Source organism: Pithys albifrons, chromosome 2, assembly GCF_047495875.1.
Source record: "Pithys albifrons albifrons isolate INPA30051 chromosome 2, PitAlb_v1, whole genome shotgun sequence".
NCBI lineage: Eukaryota > Metazoa > Chordata > Aves > Passeriformes > Thamnophilidae > Pithys > Pithys albifrons.
This window is the reverse complement of record NC_092459.1, coordinates 41,568,715-41,595,381: the sequence shown is the minus strand read 5'-3', so window position 1 is coordinate 41,595,381 and position 26,667 is coordinate 41,568,715. Positions and strand designations below refer to the sequence as shown.

Genomic DNA, 26,667 nt, shown 5'->3' with positions numbered 1-26,667 from the left:
AGGGGAGAGAGCAAGAGAGCAAAAATAAGATAGAGAAGTGTGCGGAGGATAAATATGACTAATTAAAAGCCTTTTTCAGATATTTTTGCAACTTGACATTAACTTTGCTATGCTTTGTGAGCACAGCAAACACTGCAATGCACAAAATTCTGCTGCCTGCTTCCATTTTTCTTCTGGACAGCGCTCATTGGTTACACGTGTCAGATACAAAAGCAGAGAATTTTCTAAACTGTGGAATTATTTCATGGGAGTTTATCTGAACCTGCATTACACTATAAACCTTTCTGATTTTCACTTCAAAATATCTACCAAGAAAATTGCTCCAGGACGTGAACTAATTGCTTTAGTATGTCACTGTTGGCTGAAAACTGCCTTATATCCCTGGTGATGGTGTTTGGCACAGAAACACTGTACTTTTACTTCTACAAACCAAGTAAGTTAAAAGCAAACAGGTATCCTATTCTGTGTAAAGCTAAAGCCATTTCTCATAGGAAAGGACAGGAACTTTACATACCTAAGAGAATGGAAAGAAACTGTACAACCTACTTCTGCTATCTACCACTTTCCTATTTACCCTATTAAAAGTTTTCCAAGCACAAAAGAGGCAGTAGAACTGGGTGGTTTGCTATCTTTAGTCTGGTGAATATATATGAATGAACTCATCAAGCTGAAGTAACGTTGTCTTCATGATTCTTTCTCACAGCTCGAGGCTGTCTGTTGTAGAGTCTTTAGGAAACTCGTAACTGGCAAGTGCAGGCGGGCACACCTCTAAGAGCCACACAAAACACACAGTATAATGAGGGTGATCTGCCAGAACAGCCATATTTAACAAAAATTACTAAAATTTTAAAAATACTAAAATTTAAACTTCTCTCCAATGTGCTGTAAGAATGATTAATGACAAACATTTTGATATTTTAAACACTCCTTTCTATTAAAATCTTCTATATATCTTAGCTGATGTTTTTAACTACGATGCTGAAAATTATCAGTATTGTCAAATAATTTTCCTGTAAGAAAGATACCTTTGTTGCTGAAGACCAAACTTCTGATGATACTATAATAAATTTAAACAAAGTAAGCTAACAGAAGAACAAACAAAAAGGCAGAAAAAAAAAAAAAACGGCACTGACTTTGTTAATTTTGATGAGCTTTATATTAAAGCAATTTCACCATCATTAGAGTTTACACGGGGTGACTTCCTTACATAAAACAGAAATGCTTGAAGGACACATTACTGTTTTCATTTTTTCAGCATCAAAAACAATTACCACATTTTTCGGGCTGATTTCTGATTGAGCCTTGTTGTTGCTTAAATGGCTCATACCGTCTAATGACTTAGAGAGTGAAGCATTTTGTAAGACAGGTAAACTTCTGAAAACAGCTAAATCAGAAAGATAAGTAAGAGACATAACTCCCATGAATCTGTCTATAGAAATTTGTAGGGAACTATCTTATTTTCTTAAAGTTAAGAAATAGTCTCTCTTTCTTTCCTTACTTCTTTTAATAGATCTGCTTCTGGTTTAAATTGTAATGTTTAACCATAACCCAAGTCTGATGGGTTTTTTCCTCCAATGAGGAAATACTCTACCTTTGAAAGAGGTAAGGTTCAATTAAGTTTATTTTGGTTTTAAAGTTTTGATTTTCTGTTTCATTTTTTCTTTAATTTAGCTCTATTTACATGTATATTGACCTTTTTTTTTACTTTTTTTTTTTTCCCACAGAATGTAATTGATAATGAACATAGAGAGTTTAGAATATCTGGATTTAGCTAAATTTGCAAAAACTAAATTATTACCAGTTCTGAAGTCAGAAACTTATGCTTACTAAAAAACCACCAAAACAAACAAACAAACAATTTTTCCCAACCTCCCCCCCCCTTTTATTCTACCTGACACATTTCACCATTCCAAGTAACTGGACATTTGACTATTCAGTAATAAATATCAAAAAGTAGCCTAGAATTTTATCTGCATTAGTAACATTGCATAACAGAGCAAGGTCTGTTTTAGAGAATAAAAGGATAATATTCAAAAAAATACTTTCATTATCCAAGTTTTTCTATTCTTCAACTAAGTCTGAAATAAGAATTCAATGATGCACTCTGAAATACTATCCTACGGAAACTACTATTTCATTGCACTGAACAGCTGTTACTACAATTTTCTGCAAAGTTAATAGCCATCATATCATATTGGCTTTGCTTCCAATGGTTTGTGTGTCCCTCTTAATTTAGATTATATAAAGAAATTCATCACATATGGGTCGACAAATTTAGCAAACAAATAATATTTTTTATATATCTGGCTCATTTAGCATAAAAACTGCCTTTCAATCCTTACAGCTGTATTTCTCAATATTGTTTTATGTTTCTGAGTTTCAGAATAAGGGTAAATAGAAATCATGACTGCTAACATTCATTTTCCATCCTATCCATATAACCCCTACATTTTTTAATGAGGAAACCTTTCACTGCTAAGTATTCCAAGGAGGATACATGTGTGAAGTGGCATAAATAAATAGCATGTTCCTACATCAGCTTTTCTGTTTTGAATTTGGAGAGGACCAAAAAGTGCAAATCAAATCAAAACAAACTTGTAAAAATAGCCTCAACAGTTCAGCTGTTGGTTGAACTAATTTTCTAATATACCAGACACTCTTAATTCAGTCATTGTTGTTAATTGAAAAATAGTCAATTGGCTAAGTTGCATATTTTCAAATTACTACTTATATCCAACAATTTACAAAATCTTTTAACAGCACTGTGGTACCTTCTTGGATTCTTGACTCTATTCCCATTCCACTAGATCCTTGTGTTTTGTTTTCTAGGTTAGAGGACTACACGGTTTGCATATCTCATGAGAAAACTGCTGCTCTGCCTTATGGTGAGAATTATGGTTTCCTTCTCCCCACTAGTACTAGGCATGTCAGAGTAAAACAAATTAAATACTTAAATTAAAGCTCATAAACCTTCTGTCTCCTACCTCAAAAAATATGAGGCACTGATCAAAAAAGCATAATTTTTGTTTTGAAACATTCAACTTTATATGTAGAACGACTCTTTAGGCACATTTGACATTATTCCACACTATCACTTGCTAAATAAATACACAAAGTGCCAACTCTAGACTTGCTTTTTCTTTTCTTGCCACATATAGAGGAAAAAACTTTTGACAAAACAGAACTAAATTGTCCAATATCAAAAAAGAATGTTCTGCACTTTTTCTGGAGACTCAACTATTTCTCAAGCAATCTACTTTATCAAATCAATCCAGTATTCTTCTCATGTACTATATGTCCTGGTAATTAGCAAGGGCTGTTAAAAATAAGGATGAACCACTGCATATGTTATCACAGTGTAAAGAATCTTTCAAAATTAAATAAAATTGTTCCTCCGGCTGTTTTTTATAAGCAAGGTCTATGGGATTATTTGCTAATGAATGTTAACTTAGTACATAGAAAATAACAAATCATTGCCCATAGTATATATGAAACATTATTTTGTGTGATGTTATAAAACTCATGACAAAACAGTCTTCAGATATTGACTCATTTATACAAACTGTTTATCCAAGACATTTGAAAACACAAAATGAGGTAGATGACATTTAATTTGCTTCTGGTTAAAACTAATTTGATAAGGACAATTGTAAATCTCTAATGAGAAATTCACTGTTTTGAATGCTGAGATACTTTCAAAGGCAAATTTCATAGTATGTACCCATAATATTTTAACTTGGTTATACAGTGTGCAAAAAAAAAAAAAAGAGTCACAGAAAACTGGGCACGTAAACTCAAGTATGAGTGTGTAATATAGGATTACACGTGTGTGAAAAGAAATGACAACATGGATATCATAGTATCTTCCAGCATCTCCCATCTTGTTCTAAAGATGAAGGGAATGAAAATGCAACTGTCACAGGAAGTTAGAAATCCTGATTTAGATAAACAGTGAATGGCACTCAGGCAGACATCTACCAATGACATCTGTGAAACAGAATGAATCAAACAGAACAATTCTGGTCAGTCAAAAATCAAAATGGAAGAAGACCAGTGAGGAACTTAATTTCAGAAGCCATTCACCTATAAAAACTTGGGCGATTTTATTAATAAAGATGGTTTATCCAGTCCTCTCCAAGAGCTTTAGTCAACACCCTCGGGATCCCAAGATACAAGGTACTGTTGAGATTCAAAAGCATATATAAGATCCTGACATTTTTGGACAGTGAAATATTCATTGTAACATGTAAACAAGTAACTGAAATAAAGAGAAATCATGTACCAAAAAATATTTCAACATGAGTTTGAAACAGCTTTCCATACATATCTCTCAGATTCTATAAGAGACTGCATTACAGTGTTCCATCAAAGTGGACAGAAAATAAATGTCTTAAAGTATGTAACAGTTATACATAGTAGGAAACCACAAAAGTGAAGTCAGAAGGGGTACAGACCAAATGAACTGTCCAGTCAACTGGAGATAATGATCTATCTACAGCTACCGAGATTTTAATTCCTGTCTCTGGAATCGGGTACTTAAGTAATTTGAGAATGAAGATACTGAGTTGCTGGTAGTAAGAGACACCAAATTCTTAAGGATGAACAGAGTTACAATTCATTTCAGCCCTTCAAAATACGTAGGTTCTTGGACAATTAGTGATGAATTTAAGAACCTTGCAATGGCTTTCAGAATAATGAGGAAAAAAATGACAGGATGAAAAGAGATTTTAGGCCATCTTCAGTTTTACACAGCATAAGGATATTTCTATACTCTTCATTAAAAAAATACAAAAAACTGACTTGGATAATCTATAAAGTAACAAGAATTGACATAAAACATACTGATTAAGCAAGTGGTACAAACAAATGCATATTACAAGATGCTTTCCTTGAGGCAAAAGTCACCAGATCTACTGCTTTCGTAAACCTACCCCCACCAACATCTTCTCACTGCAGTTTGGCTAGACCACCAGAGACAAAAAAAAAATCAATTTCTTGACAGAGTAATCCAGAATTGATGGTCTTCAAGTTATCATATTTTCTTTCAATGTGCATATGGACATTTAACCAGTGGGAAGTACTATATCTTCAGTTGGACTGCTAAGGCAGCTGCTAATGAATTTTTCAGCCAGCCTCAATTAAGTCATTTCTATTGCTTTTCTGACAGTAGTTTCTTCATGGTTTTAATGCATGGTAAGTAATATCTGGGATCTACCACGAATATAAAAAGGATTTAGTGAATTGGGGGGTTTCCCCCTAAAGTCTAAGAAGGACATTTATCTTTTAAAGATCAAAAGATAAGAAGTTTTCTCTTTGTGATCTGTAACAATATTTTAATAGAGTTTATTATGTAGATGTTGTGCATGTATGTAGACTCATAGACCTCTTGAAAGTCATGTTCTTCCTTGAACAGCTGAAGGTTATTCAAACCATTCAGAAGAGATTCAAGCAAAATCCTGAGGGATTAGGATGAGGAGTCCATATTTAGTTGCTTATTTATTAACTAGAGATTTTATATATTGACACTGAACACAGATAAATCTCTTCTGGAGGTAGTCAAAGAGATCCAAATGTCAAAATGCAAAGTGAGAGATTGTTGCTTATCTCACTGCTATACATGTCCTTTTAGCCATATAACCTCATCCACAACATTTAGACTTTATAGCACAGACTGTGATCTATATCACAACTTCTCAAAATAGTTACACAACTTATATGATGACCATAAGAAGGAATTATAATTCCATTTTGGTTTGCATTTTTATATAAAAAAGATGGACCATCAGGTTGGTGTGCTTGCCACAGAAAATTAAACTTAAATGCTCTAACAGATTATGCAGATTTATGCTAATATAAATGGTATACAGCACAGTAAACTGTTTAACCAATTTAAAGCTGTCATCCACATTTTGGGAAAAGTGAAACTTAGAAACATCTGATCATATTTGAAATATCATGGGCAAGTCTTACTTACAAATTTTCCAGTGACTGCTGTCCAGGCTAGATGACTGCACAATTTCATTGTTATAACATGTCATAAGATAGACTAATGAAAAACACATGTTTAATAATTTGCTCATGAGTGTAAAAAATTAAGATAAAAGAACTAATTGAGGTATCTTCTTTACAACTTGATTTATTGAAACTTCTTTGGATGATGGAAATCTAGAATTGAAATTTCCCTTGTCTCATGAAAAGGAGAAGAAATTTAGTTCAGCAAGTAATCTTTTTAGAACATTCTTACATAACACTAGGATTTCTTTGTGTAACTACTCTAATACTTAAGTCAATAACAAAGCTAAAAAAGCCATGAAAGAGAGAGAAAAATTCTTGTCATGTAATCTTCTTGGTTCACTTGACAAAAAATATCTAGAAGCTGGCATGATTGCTTTCTGCTCACAATAAGGACAATCTCTAGCATTAACAAGGATTTGCTTTTCAACCAGAAAAAATTATATGAAAAAAGCAGACAATATGGTATCTTTTTGAAGCAATCAATTAAGGGTCATAAAGGGCAATTTGGTTTAAAAGAATCAAAATTTTCTGATTTTGAAACAATTATTATGGAATAATTTTGGAAAGTGTGTCATTTTTTGCATGTTTTTATCCTTGTCTACTTGCATAGCATTTTATAGTTGAGTGACAGTATCTCCACTTGCATTAAAACTGATGCAAAGTTAAATCTTTGTCTTATAATTCAGGCAAAACCATCTTAATACTATAAGATTGTAAGAGAAGGAGATTTCAGAGTTGGCATCTGAATTGCCTTATTGAATGATGAATCTATTCCTGAAAACACCTAATAGCATATGCTTTAGTTCTCTAGGGAGACCTCCAGAAACAAAATTCTCACCGGAAGAATGCGTGTTAAGAATAAAGGGTAAATATGCTAACTTCCAACTTAAATAAATATCAACATAGTATTTTAGGAACCAGAGCTCCATAGTGACTGGAAAAGTAGTTTCCTCTCATTCTGCAATTCATTCCTTTCCATCAAAGTATTTTTCAAGAGGTAGCTTGAAAATCAATCAGACAGGCTTAAGGACAGAAATCAGCTGATCAAGAAATATAAAATAAAAATGAAGACTGATGAGATGTAAAAGGATATGCATGCACTCCAGAGAGAGATAATGCTCAAGCGTCTGTTCAAGTTTGAAGCAGCAGGCTATTCCTGAGCTTCTTCACAGAGAAAAGCCAAAGACAAATGTGTTGAGATGTTTTTTAAAACTTGCTGTCTTTTATTTTGTTTTATTTCAGCTGGTAAGAGAAAAATAAAATTTGGTGGTGAGGCAATGTTCATTGTGCTCCCATTAGTGCTTACAAGGTAATGGAAAAATAGTTGATACAAAATTCTTTGGCAGCTGAAACCAGCACAAGAACTTGACTTAGGAAAAGTAGAATAGCACAATTCTGAAGGGATGAAAAGGCAGGAAGTCTTAAAATTCAAAATGTGTTACAAGTAAAGGCAAATCTAGACCTTTAAAAGTATAATACATAATTCAATGTTAGCAATTAGGGCAAGTGAGCAGGGTTTAATGTATATATGCACAATATTCACTGATACTCCAGACAACTCAGTGTAAGAAGCATAAGAGCTCAGTCAGCAGCTCATTTCATGCTGGATAGTTTATCTGCTTCCCATCTGATCCATAAATGTGAAGCACCTTGCTAAGGCAAGTGCATCTCTTCCAGTTTTGAAGATAGGTCACTTAGAAGTAAACTTCATTATGACAGATAAATATGTCCACAGCAAAAAGACCTTACTACACAGAGAAATACTCCATTGTGCAAGGAATCCAGTAAATTATAAATGAGGTGGAAAATAATTTGATAAAAGTATTTAAGAAATTTAGCCTCTGATCTATATTTTCTGAAGAGATAAAGGAAGACATAGATGTTTAAAATGATACATAAGAGATTCAAAAATACGATATAACCATCAGAAAATCCAGCTAAAAACTAATTTTGAAATAGATTTTTTAGAAGACCTATGTAAATAAAATGTATTTAGCATTTTTCAAAGTATGAACTGATTTTCTTCATTCTGCCTATACCGAAAGTTACCAATACATTAGATTTTGCAGAGACCAAAAATAGAAAATGTCTGTTTCATGTACACAGACTAGTCAAAAAGAAGGGACAATATGTGTCTATGAAGTTGATATACAGCACTGTAAGAAAACAGCCTGTTGCTTTGAAATGAAACTATGGTTTGCACACAGACAGAAATAAAAAGAAATTCCACTATTTGAGATTTCTCATTATACAGATCAGAAAATGTTGTGTACTTGACAGAACTTCAAAAGGAGTTGGCATACTTTACTGCAGTATTAGTTTTCCTTCTAATCACATGTAAACTGTGAATATAACTGGGATTCCAAATCAAAGAAACAAATAAGGGCAGAGGCATAATGGCAACGTATTTGAATGAAACAGCATTTCAGATGACACAAGACACTGCTAGCAGACACACAAACACACTGCTATCTGACATCAGAAACAGATCTATTACTTGCTGTCACAAGACAAAAAAAATGCTATGTGAATTTCTCAGTTCACAGAAAATTAATAGGCTTAATGTCAAGCAGACTGGGTTTAACTATCAGCACAACAAAGAAAGGAACTTTCAGAGACTAACCACCCTAACTACTGAGATTCAACAAAGAATAGTAGGAGGTTTTTACATCTATGGAGAAATTATGGCCTACTATAACTCCTCATAAAGAATGACAATTAAAGAAAACGATGTGTACAGCACATACAGGTTTTTCCTATCTGCAATGCAAAATCTGTACCTTCATAAGCAGAATTATATTTTGGTAGCAGGGGGAACTACAAGAAGAAAATGAAATAGAAACACCCTCCCACTAACACATAAGTCTCTCCTAGCTTTTTGTCTTGTTGAGTATGCAAAGATTACAGCTCTTCATATCTGGTTCTCAAACTGGAAGGAAAATCCAATGCTCTTTTAAATAAAGAAAAAGACTAATAAAGATTGATATTCCATTTCTCCCATTTTATACCTAGTGTGCTACTCTATGGAAACCCTTTCAGCAATTCATTCCTAAAGGTTCTTGAACCTTCTGTAAATTCTTCATCTTTCCATAAATATAACCATACCATTGATTACTGAGTAAAGTTCAAGTATCACAACAGAATGATACTTTCCATTTGCAGTGTACCAACCTCTTACGCTCCAACAATGTTTGGAAGATGAGGTGAAACAATAAAATCACAAAACATTTGACACAAAAATGGGAGGTTTAAATTTAAAACTAAATATTCTATAGTGAATACTCTGGTGAGCTGTAATTTCAAAACATCATATCATAACAGACATATTAAGTACTGATGAAAACATAGGTACACCTTATTATGAAACACAGTAATTATTATGAAACACTGGTAGTTAAACATTCATTATGGAAGGATTGTTATGAAATAGAAATCTTCTTAATAAGACACTCTAGGTGGAAACTGTTAATTTAGTGGCATACAGTCCAACAGTTGCACAACACCACGACTGAAAATTACATCAGCTGTGCAATATCTAACATCTAACCTGTACTAAAAATACATACCACTATGCTGCAAAGTCCTCTACACTATTGCACTTCGAAGTATCTCTCTTTACATGACAGATGTATTTTGTGAATTGTATTTTCAAGAAGCTCTTTTACTTTTGAATTATGTTCTTCTCTATGTTTAGCAGTCAGCAGGAGATTTAATTTTTAACTTAGACTTGTTTCCCTATGTGAGGGATAGTGTTAGAAAATGCTATCACATACTATCAAGTCATTCTGAATTATTAATTAAATCTGTAGATTGTCTTATGGAATTCTGCATATTTTATTTCTAAATGTGTCATAAATATTTGATTGCACATGTTAAGGATTTTTGAAAAATCTCTAGATCTGAAGGCCGATTCAAAATTAGGTGTAAAAAGGGTATCTTATACAACTCTACAAAAACAAAACAAAGAAAAAAACCCCTCTGCTCAGTATAAAACATATTTCATATTTTTTTTACAAGGAAGTTTATGCTTCCAATCACTTAAGGAATTTATGGTGCTGATCACAAAAACAGACAAGTGAAAAAAAAAAAGAATTCAGCAGTATTGGTCTACTATCTGGTGTTTGTCTATAAAAACACTATTTCCATTTCTGCTACTGAGCTCAAGTGGCTGAATAGCAATTTTTTTTAAAAAAAAGCTTCAAGACAATCTATCTTTCCTAAATAATATGCCAAGATATATTTTCAAAGCATAAGTAAGAACTCAGCCATCCAACTCCTACTAACATTAGTGGAAGCTGCCTGTCAAAAGCACTGTGCATCATGCTGAAAATGTCCTTCAGTGATAACAGTAGGGTTAAAACTTCTGGACATAGACATAAATATTTTACATGAGGCATTTCACAAGATAACAGTCGTGATTTATGCTCAGCTGTGTTTTCAGAGGTATCTATATCTCAGGAACACCTCCAAGACTCTTTGGTTATACAGTCCACTAAAATCTATTGTTCTTTCAAGAAACTTTCAACATAAGTCTTGCTTTTTAAAGCAGACTTTTAAAGAAGGCACACAGTAAAGTTATTCATTGCACAATATATTTCTGCGTTATCTATATTGCTTCAGTACCTCATGTACTTTATGTACAGGTGCTAAATTACTTTTAAACTGGTTTCTAAAAATATTGCTTCTCCCTAGTAGAGTAATGATACAACTTCTCCAAAATGAAACTGTGAGTATCAAAGACACATGGAAAATCCTGATACTACCTACAGCACAATAAAAAAAAAAAAAAGAAAAACATGAAGATTTTACTGTGAACCCAATGATGAAATCATAGAAATCTCCAGACTGAAGTGAGATTGCATTATCACTTCAAACAAAAAGACCACATCTTATTAAGAGATAAAAGACAATACAGTTTATATGCATTTGTTAAAAAAAAAACAAAAAAACAAGAGACCACTAGGAGGTCCGCAAAAGAGATTACATTTATAACTCTGGGAATCACTGATTTACTGGTCTGAAATTTTTTTGTCCTTTATCATAACAGCAAAAGGCAAAGGTACATGGACTGTACTTTTGTGAGCATCTGGACTTAGCCCTAATGAGTTAATAAGAGAAAGGTAAACATATTGAAAATTTTTGACAAGTGATGTTTTTCTACTTGTCTGTGTTGAAGAAAACAGATTAAAAAGTGCTATATCAAATCTCTTTATAATTTAACAATTGATGTATTGAGTTCCTTAATTTCAAAAACTCAACTAAGCTTCCAATTACATTCCACTCTGAGACTTTAAATTATGTGAGGTATCTCAGGGATTTTACCTAGCACACAGTTTAAAACAAAACAAACAAAGAAACTGAAAACAAACAAACAAATAAAAACTATTGTTACCCTACTTCTAAGATACTAATCTACATAAACTGTTTTGTAATAGGAAGAGACCCAGTCTGAACATCTAGAATTAACATGTTCAGCTAAGTACTCAATTTGCGATTGAGCACCATAGCATAAAAATAAATCGAGCTAACAAAATAAAACATGTCAACCCTGTGTTTCTAAATGCAGACTTATTGGGAAAAGATATTTTGAAAACTTTCTAGTGTCTCTAAATTTGGATATAAGAGAAGAAAGCTAGCTAGCATACTTAAGACTTAATGACAACAAACTGGAGAGTTGGTATGGCAGTGGAAAATATTAAAAGTGAGAACTCTTATCAATAATTATTCTTCTGTACAACATGAAGTTTAAATATAAGAGTATGAAAGCAAGAAAATTTTTGTGACTTTTGACAATTATTAGTAAGAAAAAAATGGTAACAATTGCCAAAAAAATCACAAAAGTTGACATGTTACCTGGCTATGACAAAGAGCACACAACTGACACCCAAGTAAGCCAGCAGAATATACATCCAGATATCAGGGGAGAGAGGATTCAGGAAGGAGAAGACGCCCGGGTTTGTACCATTGGGCTTGCGGTACAAAATACTTATTCCAAGAGTCATAAATGGCTTGGAAAAGTCGATGACCTTCTCCCGAACATAGGTAATTGCCAAGGGTGCAACTGCAAGGTCAGCTTTCTGTTAACAGAAATACAAAAAGAGAAACAGGCTATAAGTCAGAAGAAACAGGTTGAAGCAGACAATAAGATTATGCAAAACACAAACTTTATATGAAGGAGGTTTGTTCTTGTACTAGGTAGCCTGAAATTTAAAACTCTCTTCTCTCTCCAAGTAAGGAAACAGATTTATTCTACTTCCTCTGTGCTAAACTGATGTAGCAGCATTTAGAGAAAATGAAAAGCATTATTACAGGGATAGAAGTGAAGGAAAATATTGCACCTTGCAGAAAACATGGACATCCATTATCCCATATTTTAAAACTTTGTAAAATGCACATTTCAACATTTGTCTTCTCTTTGTCACTACTTCACTGTGCTCTTGAGAAGCAAATATATTTGTGAAGCACATGTGAATATGCTTGTTCAAGTATAGGGAAAGGTCAGGAGGCAGTTCTTCATATTTTAGCATAAAAGTATTGATATCAAATGAAGATCATTTTAAAATTGAAAGTGCTACATCAGAAAAGCTGCTAAGGGAATAAGTTCTAGCAAAGTACAACTGTCCTCACTAGTTTATGGAAATCACTACAAAATTATTGATAGCTATTAACCAGTTGAATGAAACCATACAATAGAATGTATTTTGTCAATTTGCATTTCATTTTAGTTACTATGGCAATAATTCATGGGAGATTAGTGAATGGTCTATATTATTCTTTTAATCAAAATTTAATGGAAATCACAGTCACAATAAATCTACAGCATCTACTTAATCTCTGTCAACAGCTCTTGAAACACTCCTGTGCATGTGCACATATGAAAGAAAATTCAGAGTGAGAAATTATGGAGTATAAAACTGAGAAATCTGTAAAATAAGAATTCTTTATAAAATATATGTAAATATAGATATGTAATGACAGAAATTATATAGGTACCATGAAATACTGTTGCCCAAGCAATATATCCATTAACATAGCTGCAAAGAACACCTTTTTCAGAATGTCTGTTCTAAACCAAGATATAGAGATTTTATTCCCAATAAAATAATATAAATTCATACATTTATGTACTTTTTGCTCAGCTAGTATTGTGTGTACTGTGAACCTTCAAAATCCCATGTAATGTTGTAGCATTTCAGTGTTTCCTTTATTTTTGTTATTTTACCTTACACCAAGTTCTGCTATGGTCTATTGATGTTATGAGCATTTATATAGTTATAACTACTGTAGTAAGTTATGTGAAACTCCATTGGCATCATTCATTTAATTTGGTAAGGGTTTACTGGCCAAAAAATTTATGTGCACTTCATTCCCTTTGACATTAAGAACTTAGAGGTATTAATCAAAACAGCAAGGCTTAATTCCACACTGGATGACTTTTTATGGGCTGTGTATTATTGATGATACTCCAGCTGATGCAGAAAGAAAACAGTGAAGTAAGAAACTAAAACTAATTTGAATTAAAACTTGTAGATCCATATGCAGAAGTTTGCAAAACATAACCCAAACTATTAGTTTGTGAGGCAACCAGCATATCTCAACTTAAAGAGTCTGAAGCCAACTCACCAGAAACTGTCAGAAGATTTAACTGCCCAAAGACAGAGAAAACAGATGTTTTGGAAGTCTACTGGCAGTTGTGAATTTTGGTCTTATACCAGAACCTTCGTGAATAACCAGTAATTTCCTTTGAAAACTACTAGAGGAAATCCCACCCTCTGTCATCAGACAGAAACAAAACTATATACAAGTGAATACAGGTTGTAACCCTCTCTAGTGGAGCCAAGTTGCAGATGAATTCAGAAAAATAACCCATCAAGAAATAATACGTCTCATGTGACAAAACAGGACAAACAGATCAGTCTGAGAGAAAAAGATACAAAATTTATGCACATAACTTGACATCTCTTCAGAACCTTAGTAACTCAGTTTCAATATTCTTGAACTAGAAGTTAGTGTAAGAAAAAAAATTAAGCATCTAACAAAAATAATCCGGAATATTTACTAACCGAGGAACAATAGCTGCTAGAACCAGACTCATAAACATAATACTGCCACTTTTGTCAATATATGTTATCTCCAAAATACTCAATTCTCCTGGCAACTGCTTTGTTCTGAAAACACTACTTGAAAGTAAGAGAAATCAAGAGCCAAGTTTCCAGAAGTACAGGATCAGTGTCTCCTATACTTATCTACAGTGAAGAAATGTAAGTAAGAGAATTCTCTGTAGTTTACTTATCAGGATGCATTGGAGAGGAATGATGTAAATTTAGGATTTTATCTATTTACATTTAACAACATTAACAAATTAGTACCTCCTAAAATGGCTTTCTGATAAGTTCTATTTCAAAGACTCTTTATCTTACTTGACAATGACAGATGATTCCATTTTTTAGAATGAATATATGCACATTTCTATTTTAAAAGGAAAAAATAAAGATTTATCTATCTGAAAACAAAATGCTAAACATCATTTTATCTTAGATTACCCGAAATGAAAGCCTTTTTACAACAACATCCAAGGATTAGTGAAGATAAGCTAGATGTCAGAGAGAAAAATTCTGCACCACCTAAAGGCTAGAACAGCAAATAGAAACAAGCAAATCTGAAGAGGACATTTCAATACAAGGTGCAGTCCTGAGCAAAATGGAAGAGATGTACAGTCATAATATGTGTTGAAGGACTGCACTGCAGATGATAATGTGGGGTTGTGCATCCTCTCCCTTCCCACCCTGCAGAACCCCTTAGGCCTGCTCTGTGAAGTCAGGAGCTCCTGAAAAGCCATGACCAAGCCAGCTGAGGGGATAAAGTGTCCCCTGATCCTAACAGCTGGGCAGTAAAATGTTCCTTTGCAGTACCAGGAACTCTTGCATGATACATGTGAGAGCCATAACATATGAATCCTGACAATAACAGCTACATGACCAAGGTTGGGACAAAGGATAAACATTCACAGCCATATAAAGCTTCCCTGTCTTACTACTACATGCAGTTGCAGGATGTTCATTTACCAATATAAAACTCATGGTATGCCAGATTTATTTCTGCTACAGAAGTGCCTATGGAATGTTAAAATCATCTTCCTTTTCTTCTTCATTTATATATTATTTCCAAGCAGCCTGTTGACTATTTTACATAAAGTGGTTTCAAAGACAAAAAAGGGAGGACATTTTGTCATTTGCACAGGGTTAAAATTTGGTGCATAACCTCTAAGACAGATTTTTAAATTATAATCAATTCAATCTATGTGTACAGCTACAAATAACTTCAGACAGAAAACTGCAAGTAAATGTTGAGAAGTACATGGCAATAGCATGCCATGCTACGTGAGTGGGTATTTGCAGATATTGATGTTGTGTCTGTGCAAATTACCTCTATAAAATATAACCCAGGTAAACAATAACATTAATGTGAGGGGAAATGGAATTTTGGAAACATCTTATTGCTTCTACTAATAACACCAGGGGGAGGAAATACAAACTCTGATTGTATTTCCTTTTGATGATAAAAAAGCTTTTGTCTCACCTATTTTATTCAAATGAATGAAGAATTTAAATACAATCTAGACATAGAAACAGCAATATGGCTAATAGTTCTTTAGTTAAGACTCTTCAACTACAGAATATTCTGCCAATGTAAATGGAGTCTTCTGGTAAGAATTTACTGCTATCATTTTGCATTGATTTAGCAACCATGAATTAAAAATGCAAGGGGAATTGGACATTATCTATTTTCAGTTGTTTATGCAGTCAGTCAGTACAGTCATATAGTAATGTTTCAAGCAGGAAACTTTGAGTGCACAGCAACAGGCTAAACCAGTGTGCTGAAAGGCCAGCCGGAGGGGAAGACAGCCAGCTGGGTTAAATAGGGAGATTCTGAAAGAAATCAGGGATAAAAAGAAAGTTTACAGAATGTGGAAAAAAGGGCTGGCTACTTATGAAGAATTTATGAAGAGAGCTAGGTCATGCAGGAAAAAAAATTAGGGAAAGAAAAGTGGAATTTGAAGTAAATTTGGCTAATTCAGTTAGGGATAATAAAAAGTCCTTCTATAAATACATTAATAACAAAAGGAGGGGCAAGGAAAACCTCCATTCTCTGTTGTACTTGGAGGGAAATATAGTTAAGGAAGATGAGGAGAAGGCTGAGGTACTTAACACCTACTTTGCCTCAGTTTTCACCAGTAAGACAGGTGGCCCTCAAGACAACTGGCCTCTGGAGCTGGTAGACAGGGAGAGGGAGCTGAATACCCCTCCTGTATTCCAGGAGGATATAGTTACTGACTTACTGAGCCAGCTGGATCTTAACAAGTCTGTGGGACCAGATGGGATCCATCCCAGGGTGATGAGGGAGCTGGTAGAAGAGCTTGCCAAACCACTCTCCATCATCTTCCAACAGTCCTGGCTCTCTGGGGAGGTCCCAGATGATTGGAAGTTGGCGAATGTCACCCCAATCCACAAAAAAGGCTGCAAGCAGGACCCTGGCAACTACAGGCCTGTCAGCCTGACCTCCGTGCCTGGCAGGGTTATGGAGCAGTTCATCCTGAGTGCAATCACATAGTACCTTCAGGGTGGACAAGGGATTAGACCCAGCCAGCATGGGTTTAGGAGGGGCAGGCAGGTCCTGTCTGACAACCTGATCTCTTTTTAGGATCAGGTGACCCACCAGGTGGATGAGGGGAAGGCTGTGGATGTGGTCTGTCTGGACTTCAGCAAGGCCTTTGACACTGTCTCCCATAACATACTCCTGAAAAAGCTGGTAGCCCATGGCTTGGACAAGTGTACCCTCTGCTGGATTAGAAGCTGGCTGGAGGGTCGGGCCCAGAGAGTGCTGGTGAATGGAGCTGCATCCAGCTGGCAGCAGGTCACTAGTGGTGTTCCCCAGGGGTCTGTATTGGGTCCAGTCCTGTTTAACATCTTTCTTGATGATTTAGATGAGGGGATTGAGTCCATCATCAGCAAATTTGCTGATGACACCAAGTTGGGAGGGAGTGTTGACCTGCTAGAAGGCAGGAGGGCTCTGCAGAGGGATCTGGAGAGACTTAAGAGATGGGCTGATTCCAATGGGATGAAGTTCAACAAGGCCAAGTGCCGGGTCCTGCACTTTGTCCACAACAACCCCCTGCAGCACTACAGGCTGGGCACAGAGTGGCTGGAAAGCAGCCAGGCAGAAAGGGACCTTGGAGTAGTAATTGACAGGAAGCTCAGCATGAGCCAGCAGTGTGCCCAGGTGGCCAAGAAGGACAATGGGATCCTGGCCTGTATCAAAAATAGCGTGGCCAGCAGGACCAGGAAAGTGATCCTTCCCCTGTACACTGCATTGGTGAGGCCACACCTTGAGTACTATGTTCAGTTCTGGGCCCCTCAGTTCAGAAAGGATATTGAGGTGCTGGAGCGAGTCCAGAGAAGAGCAACAAGGCTGGTGAAGGGACTGGAGCACAAGCCCCTATAGGGAGAGGCTGAGGGAGCTGGGGTTGCTTAGCCTGGAGAAGAGGAGGCTCAGAAGTGACCTCATCACTGTCTAGAACTACCTGAAGGGAAGTTATAGACAGGTGGGGGCTGGTCTCTTCTCCCAGGCACTCAGCAATGGGACAAGGGGGCACAAGCTTAAGCTCTGCCAGGGGAAATTTAAGTTGGCTATCAGAAAAAAATTCTTTCCAGAGAGAGTAATCAGGCATTGGAATGGTCTGCCCAAAGAGGTGGTGGATTCACCATCCCTGGAGATTTTTAAACGCAGATTGGACGTGGCACTGAGTGCCATGATCTAGTAAATGGACTGGAGTTGGACCAAGGGTTGGACTTGATGTTTTCAGAAGTCTTTTCCAACCCAATCGATTCTATGATTCTATGATTCTATGATAATTGTATAATACACACAAAACCTCACATGCACTGAAAATGCATTTTAGTAATTTTACTTCTATATAGGCATTTGCACACCTACTACTTATAACTATTTTTAAAAATAAAGGAAGCTACTTTTTTGAAAGGAAAAATTCATAAGGCTTCTGTTTAATCCACTGCATCTCTTCAGCTTAAGACATTAAGTAAAAATATAAACTTCAATCACCTCACATTTTTGGGATTGCTAACCTGAGAGTTGAATTTCAGTTACATTTTCTTTGGAGGAAATACATCCCTAAGATAAAAAGAAGATGTCTAAAGCACAGCTTTAATTCTTAATCCTCTCTAACAGCCTCAATGCACAGAGAGCTAATGCATTATTCCTGTTCACAGAAGTGCATTCCTTGCTGCTGATTTGAAAAACTAAGCAATGTAATTTGTTTTTAAGTTTACAGTCTATCCTAAACTGCCTTATTCATGTTGCTATATTATAGAAAATTTTACACCCCATGAGAAAGTTTTGGTCTTGTCACAAAATCTTCATTTCCTTTCAAACCACTAAGATTCTATTAGGGCATTATTACTATTTTCATTTTAGTTAGTGACTTGCATTACTTTGACACCAATTATTTTTCTAGTACCTTTCACAGGATCATTGTACATTTTGGGTGGGGAGAGACACCAGAAAGTCTGCAGTGTAATTTTCTATTCAAAGCATCTACATGATCAGATCAGGTTCCTCGGGGATTTACGCAGTCAGTGTTGAAAACCTCCAGGAATGGTGACTACGTAAGCTCTCTGGATAAACTAGTCCACTGCTTGTCTACCCACATAGTGAAAAAGTTTCTACAGAGACAAGCAGTGGAGGAGGCTGTTTAGAGATATTGTGCTATTTCCACCCATGGAGGTTCTCAATTTATACTTGTTGCCTTTTCCTGCCAGGTTCCTCTGTGAAAAGCTCACATGAAGCTTCTTGATAATCAACTCACAGATCCTGGAAGGCTGCTACTAGAAATTATTACCTTTGCCACATGTGAGTAACATAGTGTAAGTCCAAAAATAGTCCATATTTCTTAGCTGAATTTAGATGTCATACCTTTTATTTGTGGGATCCTGATTTCTATAATTTAAAAGTAGTAACTAACAATATCATATATAGATCAAACAGCAGTTAGATGGAATACCAGTTGTTACTTTATTAACATAATAAAGTACTTTAACATAAGAAAGGGATCTATGATGACAGTTTCAATAGATACTGGCTCATTTGTTTCTAACTGCTGAGCTACTTCTCAGTATTTACCTTTAGAGTCTTTCAAGGAGGGTCCTGATCTAGTAACCAACAAGAACATCTCCCTAGAGATCAAGATTTTTAAAACATAAAAAAGGCAGAATATTTTGCAGAGGAAATTTTCCTTCTGTCCACTACTACAAAAGAAACTTTTAAAATTAATTCAGCTAGACAAAAATGTTTGGAGTCTTTCCTACAATGGCTTTTAAATTGGACAAAATCTATCTTTTGATCAACCTGCCACTGTCTAGAACTGGCTTTTTTCAGTTTTCTGTTTGCTCCTTTATTATTACCAGAATATTTAGTCAAGGGAAAATGTGAGTACTAAACCATCAGGAAATCCCTAATTAGTTAATCTACCTTATTTCCTCTTAGCCAGAGGTATTCTAGTCAATTTCATTTGGCTATGCCTGCATTGAGTAGCCTTAATAGTGGAATAGTTGCAACATGTGTATCCATTCAAAGAAGCAACCAAGTTTCTACATGTTGATTTATAGGACACTTTCACTGGAGTATATTGTACCAACTTCAGTCTAACCAACAGCTAAAGAAACTCTATGTAGTAGGAAGATGGGTACCTATAGATTTCAACAATAAAAGAAATTCGGACTTAATTCTTATCACTTCACTCCAGGAATTTTTCACAAAGGGCTCTTCTAATTGTTACAAGAGCAAGATTCACACACAGAAAGACCAAACTGTTAAAGACATTATACACGAGATAATGTAGATATTGTGTCTCAGAGTACAGGAAACAGAAAATCTCCCATCAGGTTAAGAAAAAAAAAAGCAGCTTCAGTACTTCTTTGCAGTTTAATACACTTTTTTTCCCCCAAAACATTCATCTTTGTACTAGAGATAGTTACTAAATATTAAAATTAACAGAGATCATACTCCAGCACAACTACCTAAAGTAAAATACAGAGGTAACATTGATTCCTTATTTGTAGCTAGCATTTTTATCATACTTTCCAGATTTACTGCAACGTCTTGGAAGTGTTGGATTTTTTTCCAGTTGCTAACCAGCTGTGTCACCTAGACCTTCAGTTACTGCACTCAGGACAAAAAAATCCTATACCTTTTTCTTTTGACATAAATTCTGTTCTCAAATACATGGGGCTTTATCAAATTGTTTCAGTGAACTCATCTCATCATGCAATAAAGTTTGATGTGTCAAATTTGACTTACTTCCACTTTTCTGTATTACTTTGTCATCTGCAATTTTTCACAATGGAATCAAAATGATTAATAACATTTTTGCATATAATTTGGATAGAAGTAGATCACTGCAGGATATGATACCTCTTATTGATTAACAGTTCTCAATTGACAACTTTTGGTAATCTATCAATTCATCAGCTCAATTAGTAATGGGATAAAACCTATTAATATGGACAAAAATCAACCTCCTGTGCACTCATTCCCCTCACCTGAATAGTGATGCAGGCGTGACAAAGACTAGATTATAATTTAATATGAAAACAAACTGTGGCATTCTCTAGCAATGATTAGATGCCAGGGTCTTAAACTTGAATTAAAATAGATCACTACTATAAGCTATAACAACAACAACAAAAAAAGGGTAAATTTAGAAAAGTATCTAAAATGAAATAAAACCCAGAAGTGGTTTTAAACTGTATATAGTGTCAAAACCTCATATATCGTACAATGTTTTACATGTTACATAATTATTAAAAAATGGTTAACGTAATAAAGATTATATTACTCAAAAATAATGTCACAAATATTAGGAAGAAAAATTCTAGCATTATTTTCATGCACTAGATCATAATTTAGTCTTGTTCTGCCTAGGGTATGTATAAGCTAGCCCATTTGAAAAACTTGTTAGATTTATTTAGATTCAATAAAGCTTACTGAAGCTCTAGGCATTATTTAAAATACTAAAGATAGCAGAATAAACTAATTAACAATCAATTTTAATGAAAATAAAATGCAAATGCTGAGGATGAAATCTGTGGTTGTTGAGTTAAAATGTTTCTGATATTTATAAGTTGAAAGCTATGAAACACTTTATAATGTCTTTACTGTTATAATTTATTCCTTGTTTTATATAAAGTTTTGCTTCATTATAGAAGACAAGGTTGAGCAGAGTGGTACAAATATATAAAGAATAAGTACACACAACATAGCAAGAAAAAACATTGGTCAGCATGACAGGTAGCTGTAGACAAGTTCCAGCCTAACTACTCCCCAATTAGGAAGTGGATGTTAAGTTACATTACCCTATGTAATCAGAACCTTATGGAGTTCAACAAAGTCAAGTGCAGGGTCTAGCAGTTGAATAGGGTCAATCCCAAGGGAAAACACAGGTTGGGTGGAGAACAGATTGAGACCAGCCTTGATGAGGAGGTGGGGGCATTGGTGGACCAAAAGCTTAACATGACCCAGCAAGGTGCACTTGCAGCCAACACACATGGCCAATTGCATCCTGGGTGGCATCAAAAGAAATGTGACCAGCAGGTTGAGTGAGGTGATCAACCCCCTCTAATCTCGTCTTGTGAGACCTCAACTGGAGTACTGCATCCAGCTCCAGGACCCCCAGCACAAAAACACCTGTTGGAAAGAATCTAAAGGAGAGACAGTAAGTTGATGATAGGGCTAAAGCACCTCTTCTATGAAGATAGATTGACATGGCTGGGGGCTGTTCAGCCTGGTGAAAACGCTGCAGGAAGACCTTGTAACTCCCTTTCAGCACATAAACAGGGCTTAAAGAAGACTGGAGAGTTACTTTTTACAAGGGTATGTAGTGCCAGGACAAAGGGGACAGATGAAAGATGGTAGGTTTAGATTAGATATTAGGAAGAAATTTTTTACTATAGGGGTATTAGAACAAGCTTCTCAGAAAAGCTGGGGACTCTCCCTCCCTTGAGATGCTGAAGTCTAGGTTGGAGGGGGCTCTGAGTAAACTGACCTAGGGGAAGGTTCCCTGCCAATGGCAGGGATTTAGAAACTAATGGTCTTTCATGGTCTTCCAACCAAACCCACTCATGATTAAGTCATCTTAATCAATTAAGATCTTTACTGAGTTACTTCATTAGTCATCCTTCATGTCAACTTAGCACTTTATGAACTCATCTGGATTGATGGCTCCAGGTCTGAGCTGATACAAGAGAAATGGGGGCATACTGGAATGAATACAGTAAAGGCTTATGGAGATATTTAAGAGGTTCAAGTATGAGTCCATATGAGGACAGACTTGAGAGAGTTGTGACTGATTAGTTTGGAGAAGAGGAGGCTTAGGGAGGTCTGCTGAATGGATACAAATAACTGAAGGAAAAGGCAAAATAAAGAAGATGGACCTAGTGCAAGAAAAGCTAACAGGTACAAATTGAAATTCAGGAAATTCCAATTAAATATATAAAAGCCCTTTTATTATTTTATGAATATTCAAACACTGGAACAGGTTGCCCAATGAGTTCATCCCCAAGAACACGCAGAAGTTGATTGAACATGGCCTTGGCCAACCTGCTTTAGCTGACCATGCTTTGATCAGGGATTTGGACTAGGTGATATCTAAGGTCAGTTTCAACCTCAGTGACTCTGACTCTGTTCTTGAAACTCCAAACTCATCTCTGTAACAAAACTACTGGTTTCTTTCTATTCTGAATGTCAACAGTGAAACTAATTTCCATATAGTCTGGTTTCTCAACAGTATCACAATTAAGCTACAAGTAAGAGATAAAAAAGATAAAAAAATCCTTTTTACAACCACAAAGACAACCATAAATTGCTCAAATATCTAAGCTGCTACTGCACTTTCAGCAAGAGTCACCCTTATGTATGTCTCTAGTATCAACTGGATTATTTCAGAGAAGAGCAATGACACTGTGCTTCTGTGGTGGCTTTTCATAACTGAACAATCTTTTCTTTGTTACTACACTGTAGCAATAATATAAAGGTAGATCTTACACTAGTTTTGCTGTTATGTTTTGGAATTATAAAATCTACAGTATTTCAATAGACCTTTTGAGGGCCAGGAGGGTCATTTTTAGACTGACTTGAAAAATCATAATACATGGAATTGACAGGGCTGAATGCTGCACATGACATCTGAAGGACCTCAATTATATTTCTATCGAAAAAAAAGTTTAAATACTAATAAAGGAAATCAATTACCATGAATTTTAGGAATTATTTTGGATACATATTTGACAAGACACTTGTTCTAGAATAATGTAGCATTCTTTACAATACCAATACACATAATAGAAAAAAACTACCAAAATACAACTATTTCCCATACTATAAATTGTTTTACTTCCAATAAGAGATTATTGAATATACTTCTACAGAGAGGTAGAAATGCTCTTCCTTCAAGTTAAATACTTTTCATTTCTTTAAACTTCACCTCATAATCTTAAAAGAATACTTTTAACTACTTATGCTGCCTTACATGTTTTTTGTATATAAAACATTGTCTCAGCATGTCATTTATTTATCCAATTTCCTGAGCCAAAAATCTCTTTACAGGTATCTATACTGCTTCACAGTTTCTACTGCTATTTTATAAGTACCATGTCCCATAGAGTCACATGAAAAGATGCATTCTTTACAAGCCCCTGTATGCAGTTCTTGACATGCATATGTGCGTGTGCCACATTAACACACGTTATTAGGAAGAGAAGCTACTCATCTTTGGAAGTTACCACACATTACTGTTAATCATGTCCTCAGAGGCCAGGAAACAGCAGAATAAAAATTAACCATACAGATAAATTTCAAGGTATTCTGACAAAGTAATGTGATTTTCTTGCTAACACACACAGACAACCAGTTTCATTTCATGTGTTTTAGACTTAAGTAAGGCTGCACTCACTGTTTCTTTTTCCTTTTTTAACTCTTACTTTTCTTAAAAAACTAAATTATCTTTGATGCTCTAAGAATAACAGATCAGACTTAATACTTTTCAGTTTCCCAAACACTATGGGTGATGTTGTCTTTTGGGCATCGTTCCCAGAGACACATCTCCTGCCAGTATATCCTGAAACCGTTTTACTAAAATGGTGCTTCAATGAACACTGAACTACTCAAGGTTTCCACAGCCTCTCATCCCTACCTTCCATGAAATGTTCATTTTGAGATATGTTGAATTTCTTTGGAGATGAGTAAAAGACAAATTTTGAACTTTCTTTTGCTTTGGATCTTTGCAGTGAACAAGTACTGTACACTGAAGTATAGTTATTGTAGAAATATATTGAATGAACGGATTCACGATAAGCTCTAAAAATAAATTGCTGAAGCTCTTGCATGAAAAACAAAATTGCAAATCACATCCTTGAAGAAAAACCACATATTTGAAAAGGGAAGTTTTTAATCAATTTTTTCCAGGTAACTCAATTTCTACTAAATGCGACCAACCTCAATTTTTCTAAACCAGAAGAGATAGAATAAAAATGTAGGCACGTATTTTACCTAATAAAAGGGAAAAGTCCCAATGGAAATCAACTCTGCTATTAGAGAATTCTAATTTTCACACATAATTCACTTCAACAGATATATCATAGAAACAATAATCCCCCTGCTATTTTTTATCATGCTTCACTATCATTATAGCAACAAATGTGAAAGTTTAGATAAAGCTATGAGGATATGAAAAATGCAATACTTGTAAGAATACATCCCTAGCCCTGGATCCAATCAGTTCCTAATCATTACTGTAAGCATAGATGATGCTTGAGCTAAAGAGCTATCGTTTGGAGTCTCATTTAAAAAACTTCACGCCACTGCCTTGATGGGCTATGATTCACTTCACTGGCAGTGCAGTGAAAATTAATTCCAATTATTCATTGTACAGTTTTTCTCTGCAACTGAAGCCTAATGATTTTATATTACCAAGTGTATTCACCAGGCTTGTCCATAATACCATAACTTTAAAAAAAATTACTTAAGCATACTGTAGTTAACAAACAAGAAAGCAATATTTACTTATTCTTAGTGTCAAGTAATTTCAAATAAACTGCCCCAAGTACAGATCTCCAGAAAAAAAAAAAAAAAAGAAACCAAAGCAAAACAAAAAACACACATCACAGAACATTTAAAAGACCCCATTGTTGAAGTCTCCTGCCACTTCTGGAGACAAATAATTGAGAATGCAATTAAGATTTTTCATCCAGTTTCTTTGGGAAACACAGGACATGATCAGGTCAAAAGATCAATGAATTAATATTTATGAGTCTTAAGACAAAGTGTTTATTTACTTGCTTACTGTGATATTAGAAATACTGCTGGGCCTTGTTTTACTAAATGTACACTGATTGTAAGTCCTTGCTCTTTGGAAAACAAATTGCTCACTTGCAACTGCTGTTTTATTGAAAACTACACCTTCAGTCTGTCCTGTACTTGAAAGCAGCAAGAATTTAATAGGGAATATGCACACATATGTTCCTCACTGAATTAAGATATATGCTTTGCACACTTGGCCTAAACTTCTGGCCTAGGCAAAACTTTGTAATATTAGATTACTGAGATGGCTTTTTTATCATTTCCCTGGCATTTCTCATGGCTTTATGCACCTCTATCTGAACTTTATTTTCTGCATTGCTGAATTAGGATCTGTTTGCACATTTTTCCATGGAATATCATACACAGCCTTTATTAGAGAGTGACAAAGTGGCCATGAAAACTGTAATCTTGTGATTATAGATGCCAATGTTTGGCTGTTAGTTTAAAATACTAGTAAAACTGTAGCTGCTAATGAAATTCTGTGGTCATGTAGAAAACTATCTCTTTGATCTTTCACTTTAAAGTAGACAAACAAACAAAAAAGAACAGAAGAAGCATTGTATGACATATCTGCTAAATTAAGACATGAAAGATATATGAAGAGAGGTTTTGTGAACATACAGTTTGCTTTAAGTGAGAACCAGCATCAAGCAGCAAAAGAGACATGATTAGTTGCTTGTCAGGGGCACACTGCCGCTTATTCAGCTTGGGATAACTTACATGGGGAAAAAAGGTTCGAGAACTTGAAATTGTGGATTAATGAACTAGCAATTAGACTGAAAAGCACAAAAAGTACAAGTGATATTTTCTGGCATGTTATGAATTATCATAATAAATTAACCTATAGACCCTAGGACAGATTTCACACAGAAATGAAATGCTACAGTAATGAGGAAAATGAAACATGCAAACAATAACTGAAAGGTAATATGGATATTTAAAACAGTAAACATGTACATGAAAGGTATGTTCCAGACACTTAACAGTTAAAGAGTCATGGATGCTATACCATGCCATAGAATAATTGGAAGGAGTTGGAGTACTATTTTGAAATATTAAATATTGCAAATTAGTAGCTTTGTTTAAAGAAACAGTTGTATTGGAAAACTGGCAGCATAGCTTAACAAATGTAACTAATAATAATTACTGGAAACTCAGGGAAGAGAGGTTCAACATAGAACAGTAATGCTTAGTCTGCAAGGTAAATAAATGAATATCAAGAAA

The 26,667-nt window shown here is 35.0% G+C and overlaps 1 protein-coding gene across 3 annotated transcripts in view; it reads right to left on the bottom strand.

Moving 5' to 3' along the window:
• The window catches only part of GRIK2 (glutamate ionotropic receptor kainate type subunit 2), a 389,366-nt gene that overhangs the window by 126,768 nt on the left and 235,931 nt on the right, over positions 1-26,667 (bottom strand). For all 3 annotated transcript variants that reach the window (XM_071548811.1, XM_071548810.1, XM_071548812.1), the window contains exon 12: positions 11,869-12,092. In XM_071548811.1, coding sequence (XP_071404912.1) covers positions 11,869-12,092 — 224 coding nt within the window. The remainder of the gene's footprint in view (positions 1-11,868; positions 12,093-26,667) is intronic.